General features: G+C 39.2%; 1 protein-coding gene across 1 annotated transcript in view; it reads left to right on the top strand.

Annotated features, from left to right (window-relative positions):
* The window catches only part of galnt14 (UDP-N-acetyl-alpha-D-galactosamine:polypeptide N-acetylgalactosaminyltransferase 14 (GalNAc-T14)), a 160,339-nt gene that overhangs the window by 133,382 nt on the left and 9,082 nt on the right, over nucleotides 1-17,875 (top strand). The window contains exons 9-13 of the mRNA XM_051409506.1: nucleotides 316-419; nucleotides 4,809-4,935; nucleotides 8,477-8,569; nucleotides 9,499-9,582; nucleotides 11,373-11,517. Of these exons, the coding sequence (XP_051265466.1) occupies nucleotides 316-419; nucleotides 4,809-4,935; nucleotides 8,477-8,569; nucleotides 9,499-9,582; nucleotides 11,373-11,517 (553 nt within the window). The remainder of the gene's footprint in view (nucleotides 1-315; nucleotides 420-4,808; nucleotides 4,936-8,476; nucleotides 8,570-9,498; nucleotides 9,583-11,372; nucleotides 11,518-17,875) is intronic.

Below are 17,875 nucleotides of genomic sequence, written 5' to 3'. Positions count from 1 at the left end.
TGTGTGTGTGTGTGTGTGTGTGTGTGTGTGTGTGAGTGGTAGCAAACCAACAAACTCTTATATTTTGGAAAATATGGAGAGCACCTAAAGAGGTGGATGAGTCTTTTGTATTTTAGCTTCTGTTAGATAATCATGTTAGAGAAACTGAAGCACAGATGTCAGTGAAAAAGATAGGGACACCACCACTGGCACTACAAAGACATTGTTACTGTTTTATCCAACCACAAACCACACACACTCTGTCTCTTCTTGACCCCTCTCTCCCTCTCTGTCTCTCTCTCTCTCTTTCTCTCGTTGTTTCTCTTTCTTTGACAGGACTCCCATCATCGCGGGCGGCCTCTTTGTGATTGATAGGTCCTGGTTCAATCATCTCGGCAAATACGACACTGCCATGGACATCTGGGGCGGGGAGAACTTTGGTGAGTTGTTGGTAGCCTATAGACATAAAGCTGCCCACACTGATCAATCATTGCAGGACAAAACACAGTATTTAGTGGTTTCAACAGCTATTTTTCAGTGTTAACGTTTTATTTACAAAAAATTGTAACCATTTTTCTTCTCTCCTTTGAGTTTTCTCAAAATAAAACAAGTCTCACTTTTCAGATGTAGGAAGATTACATCAGAATTCAAGTTATTTGTAACTTATTTCTGGGATGGAATCCAAACGTTTGAATATATGGAGATCTGTAATTGGCCCTTTTTTGGCTTCTGCAACTCTGATAGTCTGACAGTATGTTTCCATCGTCACCCTGCCAGAGAAAGCTGATAAAAGTTTTAAAAAAACATGCAGTGATTCAAATTACTGGTGTGATACTGGTGTGATACCGGTGCTGCACTGAGACACATTTAGAGAAAGAATCTCACCACACGTCACCACACAGAGCATCCAAAGAAGAAACATTTTAATGATTTATGCTGGTTAAAATCTGATCTAATCTGATCTGAGAGGACACCAGAAAGCACGTACACTGTCAGTTACTCGTTCTACAATCTGTTGAAGGTCTTCCAACTGAGACATCATAACCAAATAATTAGAAACATTTCTCCTCAGCTTTCACTTCAATACAATCCCCTATCATGACATGTATAACTTTATATCATGATATCATTATATATAGTGATATAGTAACTTTCCAAGACAGTCAATTAAGAAATTATTAATGGTTAAATTACCAGACAGGTATATCTGTTTTTGGTAAACTCACTGACTTTGGTACCTAACAAATTAAGGCATTGATTTAAAAATCCTATTACCATAAAGCTGCCCTGCTCATTTGTTTGGAGCATTTCTTCGCTGTGTTTTTAGCAACCCCTCACTTCACTTGCCACTGGATGTCGCACTAGAGCACCAGCATCTCAGACCAAAACAAATAAAATAAAAGTCAACACAACTGCCTTTGTTAGTCTTCCAACAGTCTTTCCAACAATCACAAATGCTGGTTTGGTTCAAAATACCTTAATTAACAGAGTTAGCTGTGAAAATATTTGTGAAAAGGGCTGCAATGGATGCAACTCAAGTTTACATTAATCTTTGGGGATAAATGCATCTGTCAAAGTGCGTCTGATACCATCTTAACATCATAACTTCATTCAGAAGCAAAATTAAACTACCAAAACAGTCTTTGCTAGTCTTTCCACTGTAACTAACTAACTGACTAACAATCCCAAACTCTGCTTTCATCCAAATAAAATCTCAACCAATGTAGATGATTCGCTCTACTCAGCTGCACGAGGAGCAGACTGACTTTGTAAATGAACCACAAAGAGGCTCCAATAGCAAGACAGGCAACGGGAGTGTGACATTATTCTCTGCAGGACCATCCATTAATGTTCTGAATCTCAAATATATGACCTTTAAACAATGTCTTAACCTTATTTTTAGCCCAAACCCAACATGACATTGGACATGGTGCTGTGCTATGTGCATCCACCCTGAACTCCTCGCTATCATTCAGAGCAGTAAAGAAAGATAGTGCTTTAAATATTCCCAAGGAAAATTGTTGCACAGTGGTTGCAGTACAGTAGGAAAGAGTGCCAGTATAAACCAAATATAATAACAGAGATTATAATTAATAATCATATTTTGTATGAGACAGGGTTGGTTCATAAGAAGAGTCATTAAGTCAGCCGTTTGGCTCATGAACACCTGAGTTAGATAACAAAGAGGAGGGAATGATTAAGCTGTGGAGTTAACTGATAGGAATACAAAGGTCTTTTAATGTCAGCTGAATGAAGGTGAACTTTTCATTCAGCAGAAAAACGTCTTAACAGTCTGACACCCATCCAGCAGCAACATCTGGCTCTCCTGCTGCTACCTGCCTCCAGTCATCTCAACTCGGTGTGTGTGTGCGTGCGTGTGTGTGTGTGTGTGTGTGTGTGTGCTCAGTACAGTGTTGAAGTCAGTTTGCTGATGCTGTACTGCTGCTTTTCTCAGATCAATGAAAGGCTGTTTTTCCTGTCTCTCTCTCTCTCTCTCTCTCTTTCTCTCTCTCTCTCTCTCTCTGACATGCACGCACGCGCACACACACACACACACACACACACTCATTTGCTCTGACATGTTTCTGTCAGTCTCACAGGCTCTGTGTCAGTATCTCAGTATCTCGCTGACTTCTCATGTTCTTCTTTGTACTCTCTGGTGTTTCATCTTTACTTCCATCTCTCCTCTTCCTCATCAAACCCAGTGCATGCTCTCATTTTCACTTCTTGTCTCCCATTCTCTCTCTCTCCCTTGCAGTCGCTGTAAAACTTTGTAAAGTTCTCAGCATTTCGTTCTTTGGGGAAACTCTCCTCGGAGTTCACAGCAACTGTGTCAATTAAATTACACTAACGCTTGCAACACACGCATACACACACAATGATGTGAAGTGAAGCTGTGTCTTTTATGCATGCTCACATCAGAGAATGAACACGGTATAAGCAAGCCAGTGAGCACATATGTCGACTAATGCGCACACAAATCACATACATATTCTCTCACACATACAAACTGAATCAGAGAAGCCAATCAGAGTTTGTGACTGGATTATCAAATATTCAGCGAGGTTTGGCCCACTTAGCCGTGATGTGCAGGATAGAAAACTGACGAGGAGACATGAGAACAAAAGACGTAAAACTTCATATAACAACAGGCCCGGTTACACACACAGAGAGCAGGTAAAGTTACCCAGTTACCATAACATATCTGATGTTATACATCTTAAGAAAGTAAGTACTTTTCAAGGGCAGAACGTTTCAATAAAAAGAGACGTTTGTCATTTAGTGGGACACAAGAAAAGACACAAAAATATGTTGCAAGAAAAATAAATTACCTTTTTACTCAATTCACCATGAATAAGGCTGCCATTTGTTATAAATGACAAGACACGTCTTGGTAAAAAGGACAATTAGCTGATAATGACTACATTTGGGGTAAACAAAAACATTCTTAGACCAAACTGCAGGAAATGTTCTGCTGTTTTAAGTAACCTTTCTCCCTGCATGAAATTATTTTGGCACAGTGATCACATTTTGCTGTAAGAATGCGTTTTTTTTAAAACCACATTCGGACAGGATTAACAGTACATGGGGAGGAAGGGGATATTCACTGCTCCTATGTAATTTAATTCATCGCTCTGTACTGCATTTTAACCATAGCGAAATTACAGGATATGGTCAGTAATAGACATTCTGCAGGACAAAGACAAAAGCCTGCCCAGGGGCACAGGAGAGATGAAGGGGAGGTGAAGATACTGCGTGAGGTGAATTTGAGTCAAAATCTGAACACAAAGACACGAAACGCACAGTGATATTATTCAGTGTGACTTACATTTTCTAAGCATATCATTATTTCCAATGTCAATGCAATGCAAATACATGTCCATAAATCTACTAAAATCTAAATCTAAATCATAAAAAGCTTAAAGCATAAATAAAGCTTTCTTTGGTATCCAAGTAATCCAGTGATAGTTGTTTTTACATTGGGTACACTGCAGACAGGAGATGCTAATAGCTAATTAGGCATATTGTTAATGGTGCCAGTTTGCTAAACTGTAAACAAATATTGGCTAAAAAACACAAGCCTCAAAAGAGGATAGCAGTACCTACCTTACATTACAACAACCCATTTGATTAACCTTTACGGGGGCTCTCCTGGTGGATTTCTCCTGGTGGATTTAGTCATCTGTTGTCTTATTGGTCCCCAAAGTCGGCCTATAAGTTGGTGTTAGCACGTTTCCATCTGTCCAATTAGCAAAAACATTTTTCCACAAAAGTCAAATTTCACACTGAGTTGATCAAAAAATAAATAAAGTAGAAAAACAAGCAGCTCTTCCGACAGAGAAAAAGAAAACCCTTCAGCAGCCAGTTCACAGAAAGGCAGTAGGTAATGGTGGCTGTAATTATTACTAAGGTTGGGGTGACAAATTACCCACATACAGGGTCCGGACAGGATTAAAATCACTTACCAACATAGGTAATGTTAAAATCACCCAACCAGAAATAAATCCAGTCCGAAAACAACATTGGAGTTGGAAGCTGGGAAAGCATTTTTCTTGATAAATCCCTTGAGAAAATGCAGTCCCAATGATCTTCCAGCAAACTTAAAAAGAACGTGTTGATATAGAAAATATATCAATAGATGGATGTCAATGATATAAACAAGGTTTGCACTTCATTAAGACCAACACAGGAATATCCTAAACTTTTACTATTTGTAATTGATTAAAAATACGGAACAAAATGCAATATGTCACTTTTATAATAGCTTTAGGTTATAATATTTATGAAATTTATGGGGTCATTTGTGTGTGCGGTGTGTGTGTGTGCAGAGATCTCGTTCCGGGTGTGGCAGTGTGGCGGCAGTCTGGAGATCCTGCCCTGCAGCAGAGTTGGTCACGTCTTCAGGAAGAAACATCCATACATCTTCCCTGAGGGTAACGCCAACACATACATCAAGTAAGCCCCTGAAGAGTTTTTGACTGATGTTAATGTCAGAATTTCCATTTTAGGTGGATATTTGTACGTACAAAGACTGACTCTGGTATCTGTTTGAGGCGCCAGAAGGCGATTTCTTTTTAATTTAAGGCTTACAGAAAAGGTCAGAACTCCAGAAACATTTGTAGTATCAAAGCTTGTGGCCTTCATCTGGGCTTTGTGGCCTCTGTGGTCTTCATACACCGATCAGCCATAACATTATGAGCCCCTGGGCACCCTGGTGGTCATCATGTTATGCAGCCCCACACGCAACAGACTGTGATGCACTGTGTTCTGGCACGTTTATATCAGAACCAGCATTAACTGTTCCAGCAGTTTGAGTTACGGTAGCTTGTCTGTCGGATCGGGCCAGCCTTCTCTCCCCATGTGCATCAGTGAGCCTTGGTGAGCCCTGTCTCTGGTTTACCACTTTTCTTTCCTTGGACCACTTTTGATAGATACTGACCACTGCAGACTGGGAACACCCCACAAGAGCTGCAGGTTTGGAGATGCTCTGACCCAACTGTCAAAGTCAAAGTTGCTCAAATCCTCATTTTCCCCACTTTTAACACATCAACTTTGAGGACAAAATGTTCACTTGCTGCCTGACATATCCCACCCACTGACAGGAGCCCTGATACCCAGTGTTATTCACTTTACCTGTCAGTGCTCATAATGTTATGGCTGATCGGTGTACTACCAGAGCTGCTGGAGTTTGGACCCCTTTTGACTAGTTCCTCTTCCTCTTCCCTATTCCTTATTCCCTACCTTGGAAATAAATGAAGTTGTGCCAGAAATCTAAAAAGACTAAAAGCACTGTTCATGGTGGAAAATATAGCCATTATGTATGCAGTGTCCATATACTCACAATATTAACCTACATGCTGAATTCACTACTAAATGAACTCTTGACTAACGTTTGGACCAAACTAATTACTTGTCGGACTTTTCTGTGAATCCTTTGGTGTGCACTTACACACTGACCCACCTAACCACAAAATTTCCTGCTGACTGATTCAATGTTTGACTGACGTAATACACAAGAAACAGACAGCGTGCAGCGTTTGCACTCTGAGCTATGTGTCACAGCCACCGAACACTGTTCACATCATTGTTAAAGTGGATTTACAGCTGCCTGGGAGCCTTTGAGCTGCGACTACAATATTATCCTATTAACATAAGCTGTATTCTGTTCTCTGCCCCTTTCAAACAGTTCAGACAGAAAGATGTTTACAGGCAGTCCAATAATCCATTAACAGGACTAATGTGCTCAGACTGCATGTGAATTGATCTCGTATAAATAGATTAATCAAGGCTACAATAAGGATGCTGGTCCAATTCAGATTACAAAATCGAGGGCACTTTCAGCAATACTGTGTAATCAACACTGTGTTATACAGTATGTAATAAGAACTCAAAAATAGTATGGAATTAGGAGATAGTGCTTGTTTCTTTTAGAAATTTGAGGTCTCACAAGAAAAATTAATTCTTTAATATTGAAAAATAGTGGGAACAGTTAGTAAATATCCACTGAAAGGCCAATCAAGTCTTGGCATGTAATGAAAGGCATTCTGGGGAACATTGGAAATGACGAACTGGAGTAGAAGACGGTGTGAGTGAGTTTAACGAAAACTAAATTGCAGAGTTTCATCACAAATTAACTCCTGGGATCCACATGCTGTGGATTTATCTGGCTGATTATTCCTTTAACAGTTCAGTAACTCATAAACCTCAGCGTGTGAGCAAGGCATTAACACTGCCAGGGTTGGAAGTTGGGTTCCCTTTGTGGCTGAATGGGTGGAGCAAGGCACTAACGATGCCAGGTTGGAGGGCTTCAGTTCCCAAAAGGAGTGATCCCGCAGCAGAACAGCACTTTGGAGCAAAGCCTCCGCCAAACGGCTCATATAAAGTTATTGTTTTGTGTAAACCAGCTAATCCACACCAACACTGAGACTTTTTTTTCTTTCAGTCGGGCTGTTTAGACTCTCATTTCGCTCCCTGTTGGCTGTTACCGAGGCAACATCTGTTCAGCGCGGAAGATGATGACTTTTATTCGTATCACGATGGCCTGATGTTTGTGATCAACGCAGATCTCCCAAACAAAGCTGCTGTTGTCTGCTCGTGTGTTGCTCTGCCGGTTAATTAGCTGGAGGCTCGGCGCTGGCAGTCTGGGTTATGAATATGCTAAATAAAAAGAGCTGCTTAATAATTCGATTACAAAGATTATGCTGTTTCCTCCCTCACCAAGGCCTGCTGCTGTGACCTTGTGTGTGTGTGTGTGTGTGTGTGCATGTGATTTTTTAATTGTAAGCCTGTGCGTGACACGTATTTATGTTTATACGCCTACAAGCATCTCATATCCTCTCTCTCTTCCCCTTTCATTAAACCGCCACAGCCAGTGTGTATAATGCCTGTAATGGAGGGTTTCTGTCATTTCAATGCGATAGTTCACAGCTCAGAGAAACTCAGCTAATAGCTAATTACTTCAGAGAGAGAAAAAGAGAATGAGAAAAAAAAAGGAGTAAATTGGGACGAGAGATAGAGAAAATGTGCTTCACTGTTGCAGTGTGGGTGAATAAAGCGCACTGAGTTGAACAGAACTGAATTGAATGAGGGATACAGCAGTATGCAGGATTAACACCTGGTAAACATGGTTGTGTATCTAGATATCTTATCTGGGTATGAAAAAAGTGCGTTGCTGTAATGTGAGGTGTAAATGACTAAAGCGCAACCAGAATGTCACCTGACTTGCATTGCAGCCCCACTTACACCAGGTATTACCCTGCAACCTAGATCTGGATATCCTATCTGGACAAGGAAAAGCGCAACAGAACTGTGTGTTTAAAGGCAGCAGGTGAACACTGGAAGCATCCCCTCCTCCTTCCTGCAGCCTCTCCTCCATTTCACCACAGTTAAAATATCAGCTGGGTCCACACTGTTGATTAGATGTGAGGGTAGACCTTACTCATATTGCATCCTCTTACTCATATTCAGGGAGTGTTGCCTATATCATTTATTTTCTCATTTAAATATCCTCCCCAAACATCTAGGTCACAGACATTGGGAAGCTGTATTTGTGATGAAGTTGTAATTTTTGCACTGCATTGAGACCTGTTTGAAGAATTACCTCTCTGTCAAACACATTCACACCTGCATTATGAAATCCCCTAAAATCACTGATGCCTCAAATATGGAACTGTTTTAATTTAGTCAAACTAAATCTGACGCTGGTTTGTTTGTTTGTTTGATTAGTATTAAAGGACCAGTGTGTAGGATGTAGTGACACCTAGCAGTGAAGTTGCAGAATCAACAATTGAATATCACACATCATCCACTTCAAGGAGAATCAGGAAAACGCATGTTGGCTTACTCTTTGTCTTACTGATGTAAATGTTTTAACCAATGTCTTAGCCGTCAGTGAGTTTTGGCCCAGGTATAAGATAAAGCAAATATCGCAGGAAGTTAGATTGTAAGATGCCATGGTCTTAACTGTGTGTGTGTGTGTGTGTGTGTTTGATTACAGGAACACACGTCGCACAGCTGAGGTGTGGATGGACGACTTCCGCCTCTTTTACTACTCTGCTCGCCCTGCAGCACGAGGGAAATCCTATGGAGAGTAAGAACACACGCACACTTGATATTGAAACTGTTGAGTAATCTGTTTCTAGGCCTCTGAATTATTGCCCATATTCTACACTCAGCTATTCAAACTGATGTTGTGAGCTTGTTGATGGTTGTTCATCCAGTTGGAAAAACAACAGAGCCAATCCAAGCTTTGTAGGTAGGATAAGGGAATGGCAATGCCACTGAAGCTGTTATATTACTCTCTTCAAAGCCACATCACTTCTTTGACAAAAACAGTAATTTTACCTCGAACACAGGAGCTGCTGGTCTACCACTTTGTAGTAGCCCTTTTTAATGATTTTCTGTAGTGCCCACAACAAACTATCACAACCAGAGATACTACAAGGACTAACTGTGGACTATAACCATAATACAATCCATGGACATTCACCTTTACCTTAAAGAATAACTGAACACCCCCTGAAAATCTTGTCTCTGCTGACTTCCAATAGTTGGAAGTGCAGTGATGTGCTGGTGTACATCACTGTTGGGTGTGGTCAGAGTTGAAACCCACTTGGAACTTAAAATCAGAGAGGGGAGTGAAACACAGCTCTTCAGCCTGGTGTGTTACTCTTTAAAAGTCTTAAGCCTAAAATATGTAAAGAAATATCCTAAAGTTGGATGCAAGTCTCCACAATGTGATTTAATACAAGACCACAAACACAGCAGGAGCAGACTTTAATGCCCACAGCTGTGCTTAAATGTCAGTGTTTATCTGTCAGACACAGGTAAACACTCACATTTAAACACTGCTGTATGGTTTTACCTTCCTTTTTACATCACACACTTAATTATTTATTAGTTTGGATATTTTATGACTTCTTCTCCTGGTCTGAGTTTTGGTAGTGATTGACTGTTTATCTGGTTGCTTTTCTCTTTATCTGACTGCTTGTGTGTGTGTGTTTGTCTGTGTGTCACCAGTATCCAAGGCAGAGTGGACCTCCGCAAGAAGCTCAAGTGCAAATCCTTTAAGTGGTACTTGGACAATGTCTACCCAGAGCTCAAGTAAGAGAGAAAGAAAGAGAGAGTGTGTCTAAGTGTGAGAGAGAAAGAGAGAGAGTGTGTGAGTGTCTGTGAAAGAAAGAAAGCTTCTGCTGAGTACGCAACTTAAAGTCTTTCGTTTGTTTGTTTTTAGGATTAAAACAAAAAGAGGAAGGGGAAGGCCACTGATTTTACCCATAATGCTGTGAAAACAGTTAACTATGGAGAAAGTTTTTGCAGATTGACCATTATCAAGGTCTGTAAAGTCGGGATATCTCAGCCTGCTTTGATTTAGACTTTTCTGTGTTTTAAAGGCTCTGTCCCCCAACTTTAGTCCTTTCAACTTTCGCTGGGACCTCAAATGAAAACTAGCTAAAATACAAGATGCTTAGCAAAGATACAAGCTCTGTAGAGGAGATCTTAGAGGTTTGATTCCAAATATGTGGTTCACTTAATATACAGATCTTATGGTGCCATCAGAATGTATTTTGTCTGCAAAAATGCGTTCACATTTGGTGGCAAAAAGCACACAATTAACACACAGGTAACTGTGTGGGCATGGTTGCAAGCATAAACTGCAGAAATGAGGATGATTAGTAGGCTAACAACCGAATTCTCCTAGTTGTAAATTATACAGCTTTTTATCTAACACTGCACACCTGTGCATGCTTTGTGTTGTCTGTTTAAATGTTTAAACCTGTCAACAGTGTCCACAGTAGTGTACACCCACTTCACAGAAACACACAGCCCATCTTTATGTCTTTTTGAACACCTCATCCAGTGTAATTTTTCTGTTAAATCTCTCTCTGTTCTGATTGGCTGAGCTCCCAGGGACTCCCAGGGTTCTTCAGAGTGACTACCCTATCTGCACACACACACACACACACACACACACACACACACACACACACACACACACACACACACACACACACACACACACACACACTCACAGACACACAATAACACTTCACAAGCCCTCTCAGTGACTCTTTCATATACATACAGTACACACATATACTACTTACACGCACACAAACATGCCAATACAAATACCTTTAAAGACGCATAAGCACTCTCATTTAAAAGCTTCCTCTCTCTTTCACACTCACACTTCAATACACTCACACACACACACACACACACACACACACACACACACACACACACACACACACACTTAAATACCCATTTATCCACTGGAGGCTGGTGTTAATCCCCCAGAATGGAATTAACAGGCTTGCTCTCAAGGGAAGACAGACCTGACCCTTAAAACGCAGAATAACCTTTAACGGGTTATTAAAACAGAGAGAGATAGCAGATTGAATTAATGCTACAGGGCTTAAGCCTGAGTTTATAGCACGGCCGAGAATTTAACAAGAAAGACTGAGAAAGTTTATCAAAGAGGAAGATTGGGAAAAAACTTTTTCTGAAGTAATGAGTTTAGAGAATCATGGCCTTCAGCGGTTTTGTTAAAGGTGCAGAGCGTCATTTTTTAAAATCACTGTCAAAATAACTGATATCTTGATGTAGTTAATGAGACCATGGTTGAGATGATTGGGGTCTTCTGTTTCATCTCAGTGAGGCTGATAATGTAGAAATTAAGACGATATATCCTCTACTTCCACATTGGGTAAATGTGGTTTTGAAGATTAAAGGGTCAGTTCACTCAAATTAACAAAAATATCATATTTTCTCAATTATCTCCAGTGATGTCTGGTGATACAGTTTTGGTGATGTTTGTGATCTGATCTGCCTCTCCAATACAATGGACCCCATAACTGAATGAAGTCTATGTTATGTTTCTCCATCAGGGTCCCAGATGACTCTGACTCTCAGTCTGGGGTGATCAAACAGCGGCAGAACTGTCTGGAGTCTCGTAAGGTGGAGGGCCAGGAGCTGCCCGTCCTCACTCTGGGTCCCTGCATAGGAACAGAGGGGGTCCCAGCCATCAACCAGGTTGGTCAATCTGGAGTTAGAAATGACAGAGTTTGTAACAGGAAATATTGTAGCTCAACATTCACAACATTTTTGGGTGATCATAGCATTTCGTCCCATTTCCTTCAGCCCTAGTGTGTATTGGTTTGTGCAGCAGTGTGTTTTGGGTTTTGTTTGTCACATACTATCACTGGGATTTGTCAAAGTCAGAATTAAAATTTTACACCCAGTGGCTTTGTCAGACTAAATGGTAATTTAGTATAATACAGAATCATGTAAAAGATATTGCTTTTTACCTGAGAAGCAGGATGTGTGAAAGTGTAGCGGGTTGAAAAAAAACCCAGTTATTCTCCATTTAGAGGGAAATATTGCTCACCTCACCTCACCTCACCCTCCCTCTCTCTCCCTGACTCTGTGTCATTGGTCATTAGTAGATGTAAACAAGATTCCTGAAAGAGAGAGTCATCAAGCTGTGTGTGTGTGTGTGTGTGTGTGTGTGTGTGTGTGTGTGTGTGTGTGTGTGTGTGTGTGTGTGTGTGTGTGAGACCTGGTTCTACAATGCTCATTTTTCATTTGTGAGCTCAACACTACATAAGCAGGGCTTGTATGTGTGCACATGTGTGTTTGGCCAGTTGCTTTTCTTTGTGTAAGCTATATATCTGACCTGACCTGGTCTCACTGTGCTAATTCTTTACTTGTAGCACAGCAAGTCAGCAAAGAGCAAGTGTGTGTGTGCATTTCCATAACTATCCAACAATGGACATCAGCGTTGTTACACATTTGCCAATATTGGACTGGTGAGCCAACAGGGGACATATTGGAGGTCCACTTTAGGTCATGCTTTAAAATCATGCTAGAATTTTGTCTAAAACCTTAAGGTGAATTTATTTTAATTAGTGGACTACAGTTTGTCAGTGTTGAATAATACTGTCTACTGTTGGAGTGTGTGTGTGTGTGTGTGTGTGTTTTAATTAATACCCGTAGGATTCTCATTATTCCGTGTTTAGACTGAGCGTGGAGGCTGTGTGCGAGCCGCTCTAACAAGCCCCCTTGCAAAAGAGTAGAACATGTCAGCAGTTGAAACGCCTGAAGGCTGGAGAGGCCAGCCTGTGACTGGAAGGTTGCTGGTTTGAATCCCTGAACTCAGAAGGAAAAACACTGGTGTGTGTTTGTGCGTGTGTGAGTGAGATACTATCTCACCAACTATTGTTGGAAGCCGTGCACTGTACAGAAGCCCTGAAGGAGGGCTCTCAATCTGTTTGTTCATGTTCAGAGGTCTGGTTTGAACAGAGCAGCTCCCAGGTGGGAATGTTTTTCAACCTAAAGAATTAAACTAATGTATCTGTTCTGTTTCTCCCTTCAAAAGTGAAAAAGTTTCTTTCCTTGGTGTTAAATGTCATTCTAACAGCTAATAAAAAGAAGAAATCCACATTACAGGAAAACAACCTTGGTGTCTTACAGTTTTAGCTGTAAATCCTATCAAGGTGTGATTATAATTACTGAGTTAATTGCTGAGAACGAAACTACAACAGTCTAACAGGGCGGCAACATGTGCTGTCAAGATAGGGAAATCAACAGCATCACTCTTTTTTGTTTTTTCCTGACAAGGTCCTCCAGTGGCCAATGTAATAATTTAATATCAAGGCAAAGCCATTTTGACTCATTAATACAGTTTTATTTTGCTCTTGTTAAATTAGCATAAGCATAGAATCATATATAAATTTCATTCTACAACCGTGCGTTGTAAATGACAATAAAATAGCCTTGAATCCTTGAACAATCCTTCACTGCATCAAACAATGTGTGAAAAACTACAGTGATCACACTAGATCAAAGTTAAACCAGGATTCTGGTATCTAAGCTATGTTCATAAACATATATTAAAAACTAAATAAATAAAATTAAATGTTTGCGTTTCTAAATCTTCCAGGCAAATGTGGTCAAGCTATGTGATCATCTGACTGCTGTTCCTGTTATGTTGGACTCTGTTGGAGCTTCCTAATTGTTAATGAGTAAAATGTAACTAAGTGTAACTAAATGGTAAAAATGTATTCGTTTCTTATTGATCATATTGAGACATTTCTTGCAGCTACAATAGAGTCTAATAGCAGACTGTGTAAGTGATCTGAAACACCCACAATGAACATAAAAATTCTCGTTTCAGTCTCTCAGAAACAAAGAGAGGACTTCTTTAAATCCACCATTTTGCACCAGCATTCACATACAGGGAGAAATCAATAGTAGAAGCAGAGAGACCAATTTGTAGCAGAACACAGACCAGAATGTTTGTAATGTCAGTCATGCAGGGGTCCAATGTATTCTACTGTTCTATTAATGGGGAGTTTCACTTAACTTAAGGGTGACAGCTGTGTATAACAGAGCAGCAGACATATAAGTTGAAGGAGTAGGCGAATGACGGGCATGAAATGCGACCCACTGAGCCACAAAAACATCCTGAACACAATTTGGCCCCAATGTAATGAGTGCAAAAGCATGACTGTTGGCTGTGAATGTGAGCGCTCAGTCAACTGTCTCAGGAAAAAAAAGCTTGCATTTGCAGGTGTCAACATTATTTTGAGCCAACGTGCACTTTGTTTTTACTCTTTATTTACCCAGGGAACACTTCTGCTGAGCACGCAGGTGAAGCTGACCTGCTTCACATTTAACTACACAATCACTGAGTATGTTTACCTGCAAACCAGTTACTCTGATTACACTCAAGGATCTGCTTAAAACACTGCCTCTATTTATAATAGCCTTGTTTACATTATTTATTCCCTAAACATTTGGTCTGCCCCTCATCACTCCACATTTTGTTGTGTTGTTTGGTTTAGAAATGTGATACTGAAGCTCGGTGTGTCAGACCATAGGTGCAAGAGCTCCTTCTACAGACTGATTTCTGTCAAAAGTGAATTATTTGTTCCATCGTAGTCCATTTATTTTTTACTGTTAATGCAAAAAAGGTTTTACTTTTTAATTTTTTGGAGTAATTTTTCATGCCATCTGCTCAACCCAGCTCTCTTTGCCAATACATCCATCAATACTCCTGTTCAGAAAGCAGAAACCTGTGAACATGTAGAAAAGCGTTATTTTAATCTGCTCTGTCCACAGTCTCATCCATCTCTGCTACACAAGCACAATGCACTTATAGCAAATTGTTACAAACAAGCAAAAACAAAGCTGTCTGTAGTCACTGTTAGTTTGTCACATTCATGTAAACTTCTTAGCTAAACATCACATCAGATGAATGGCTGATTCTAATGTCTGTGTTCTTCACTCTTCCTCACTTGATTTGTTTCCAGTTATTTATATAGTTTATATAATGACTGTTGTAAACATTACTGTTACTAGAAACAACATTTAGTTTTATTTAAAATATAAATAAATTCCAATCCTTCCTTCCAATCCAATATTTTTTTTAAATAATATAAAATTATTTTTTTAAAAAGCTATTATTTAGTAATGAAAAAGACAGGAAGCACAAACAGGATACAGATACGTTGAAAAAAATATTACTTATACGAACAGTAAAAATGTATTAAAGTTGGAAAGTCATACACAGTGCAAAAACCTCGACAAGTATGTACAAACATAAATGTGCAAATCCAATAGTGCAATTCACTACAACACACACAAAGTAAATATGTTTCCGTTTTGTAGATAATCATGTATATAAGAAATGCATTAGATGTATATGTATGTAAAAAATAATTATAACAACAATAATACAATACAATACAATACATTTTAAATAACATTATACAAATATGCATACAATACATTAAAAATGGAATGGTTACCTAGTCAGATATAGAATTATAACAGCAACCAAACAAAGACATTCACATTAACACATATTTGAACATAACAAACAGATTATGTTTCTCAAAATGTGTTCACAATGACCGCTTCAGTAGGATACTTCCTCACAAGTGAAGGGTTAAGACTAAATCTTCAGTGTGCATGTAAACCTACCAGCTGAACCCAGGGAGGCTCCAGCAGAAAAGATATATTGAGCTACAGCACCAATTAACCTCCAATGTCATTCTCTTTGCTGCAGTTCAATAAATCAATCACACGGTGAAATAAACCCTGCAGTGTTGAGTTATTCAAGAAAAAACTCCATACATCATAGAGCTGCTTTAAAAAAACTTCCCACTGTCCCTTCCCCAACCACTTCTCACCCTCCAATGATAAAGGAGTATTATAATGATAATGAATTGTTAATATGTATTGATATGTCCCTACAAGTGCAGAAAATGTTTTTTAAAAGTAATTATTTCCTCTTAACAAATCACTAACCATTAATTCAATCATTATAATCGGAAGCAGTTGATTAACCGAAAGATTAATCAACAGTAAAGGGCATCATATTTTATAAACTCGTCATATGTTTTGTATGTAAAATCTGAATCTGTAAAAGTTAATAGTAAGTAAAGAATAAAGAAATGTAGTATAAAGTATTTAAATTATCTCTAAATTGTAGGACATATTTTTACTTAAAGGACCAGTGTGTAGGATGTAGTTTCATTTAGCAGTGTAGTTGATGATTGCAACACCATCGCCTCACCCTCCCATGACCAGGGTTTGTCTGTCCTGGGTTACTAAGAACTTGAACGTTTAACATGGTGGACTCCATAGAAGATAACCCACTCCCAATGTAGATATAAACGACTCATTCTAAGGTAACAGAAACACCACTATTCTTATTTCAGGTGATTATAGCATAATGAAAACATACCTATGAATATTATATTCAATTTCTGCCAATAGATGCTCCTAAATGTTACACACTGGACCTTTAGGTACAGTGATTTAAAATGTACTTTATTATTATTTGGTTCATTAATCAAAAATCAAATGAATATAATCGTTATCTCTTATCTTGTAATAACATGGCAATAATTAAAATAGTTAACTCAGTTGTCGGTATTTATATTATTTAAACGTCTATTCAAATATGTGGCACCTGTTTATGAAGAATTATCAGTGTGTGCACGTGTGTGTGTGTTCTAGATGTGTCAAGATGTGATTTACTTTGGTGTGACCTTTATATTGGCTGTCCCCTGAAGGTGTGGAAAACCCTTGTGTGTGTGTGTGTGTGTATGTGTGTGTGTGTGTGTGTGTGTTTCTTTTGTTTTGTCTTTCTCCTACATAATCATTAATACATCAGAGTTTTTTAACCTTGACCTCCTTAGTGTATGTGTTTGTGTGTGTTTGAATACACATTATAACAGATTTGAGTATTATAACTACTCAAATGGTTGTTTTCTCGCTTTTTAGAAATGTGTTATAAGAACTTTTCTTTTAATAATGGACCATGGATATCATAGTATAATAACATAGAACATATTATGATGAGTGTGAGCTCTTCATCTTTGTCTGTCAGCGCTCTACAGTGTGAGCATTTCGTGAAAAAGTGCAAGTGTCTCTTTAGTTCTGACTATAGGGATTGCCCCTGAAACCTGGTTCTGGATTGGAGCAGGTTCCAAATTATTAAGAAGCCCCTTCTTTCATTGGTGCTTGAAGAAACCAGGACGTGAGATTAGCCAAGCAGAAAATATGATTTTGGTGTAATTTGTGATGCTGCATGCAGCCTCTCTTTTCTGCTCTCTGTGTCGGTGTTTCAGATCAACCTTTGGATCTGAATCAGGTATCTGTAGGTATGAGGTGTGCCAAAGTTATTTCAATATAAAACTGTATTTAATCAATGTTTATTATCCTCTACCACTATGTAGATATCTATTTTACACCTGTGTTTAGTGGTATCCCTAAAAATAAATGTAAGAATAGAGTCCTGCTACCCATTGTGGTTTATTTATAGTCCTTCACTGAAAATTGTACTAAGTAGCTGTAATCAAAGTCTGTATTAGGCATATGCTATGAAGCCAAAAGTATATACCTCTGTGTACCTTTATTCTGAGGCTGTTTTTCCAGTGAATGTAAATCTTAATGCTTCAGCAATCAGTGATATTTTAGACAGTAGTGTTCTTCCAACTTTGTGGCAACAGTTTTGGGAAGAACTGTTCATGTTTCAACTTAACAAAACCCCTGTGCACAAAGACAGCTCCATAAAGAAATGGTTTTCCCTGTTTTGTGTGGAAGAAGTAGACTTTCCTGCACAAAGCGCCCTCCTGACCTTTAACACTTTTAGGATGAACCGTGGGTCAGGTCTTATCGTCTAACATCAGTGTTGGACCGCACTAATGCTCTTGTGGCTGAATGGGAGCAAATCCCTGCAGCCAGGTTCCAACATCTGATGGGAAGTGGAGGCTGTAAGCAGCAGATCAGTGCCTGTGGTTTCAGTATAAGAAGTTCTCTAATCACATTGTGAGTGTAGTGTTTGCATTTTTATGGTAATTTCAGGTGTCTTTTTCTT

This window comes from Dicentrarchus labrax, unplaced genomic scaffold (genome assembly GCF_905237075.1).
Source record: "Dicentrarchus labrax unplaced genomic scaffold, dlabrax2021, whole genome shotgun sequence".
NCBI classification, from domain to species: domain Eukaryota; kingdom Metazoa; phylum Chordata; class Actinopteri; family Moronidae; genus Dicentrarchus; species Dicentrarchus labrax.
This window is presented reverse-complemented; position numbering and strand designations above follow the sequence as displayed.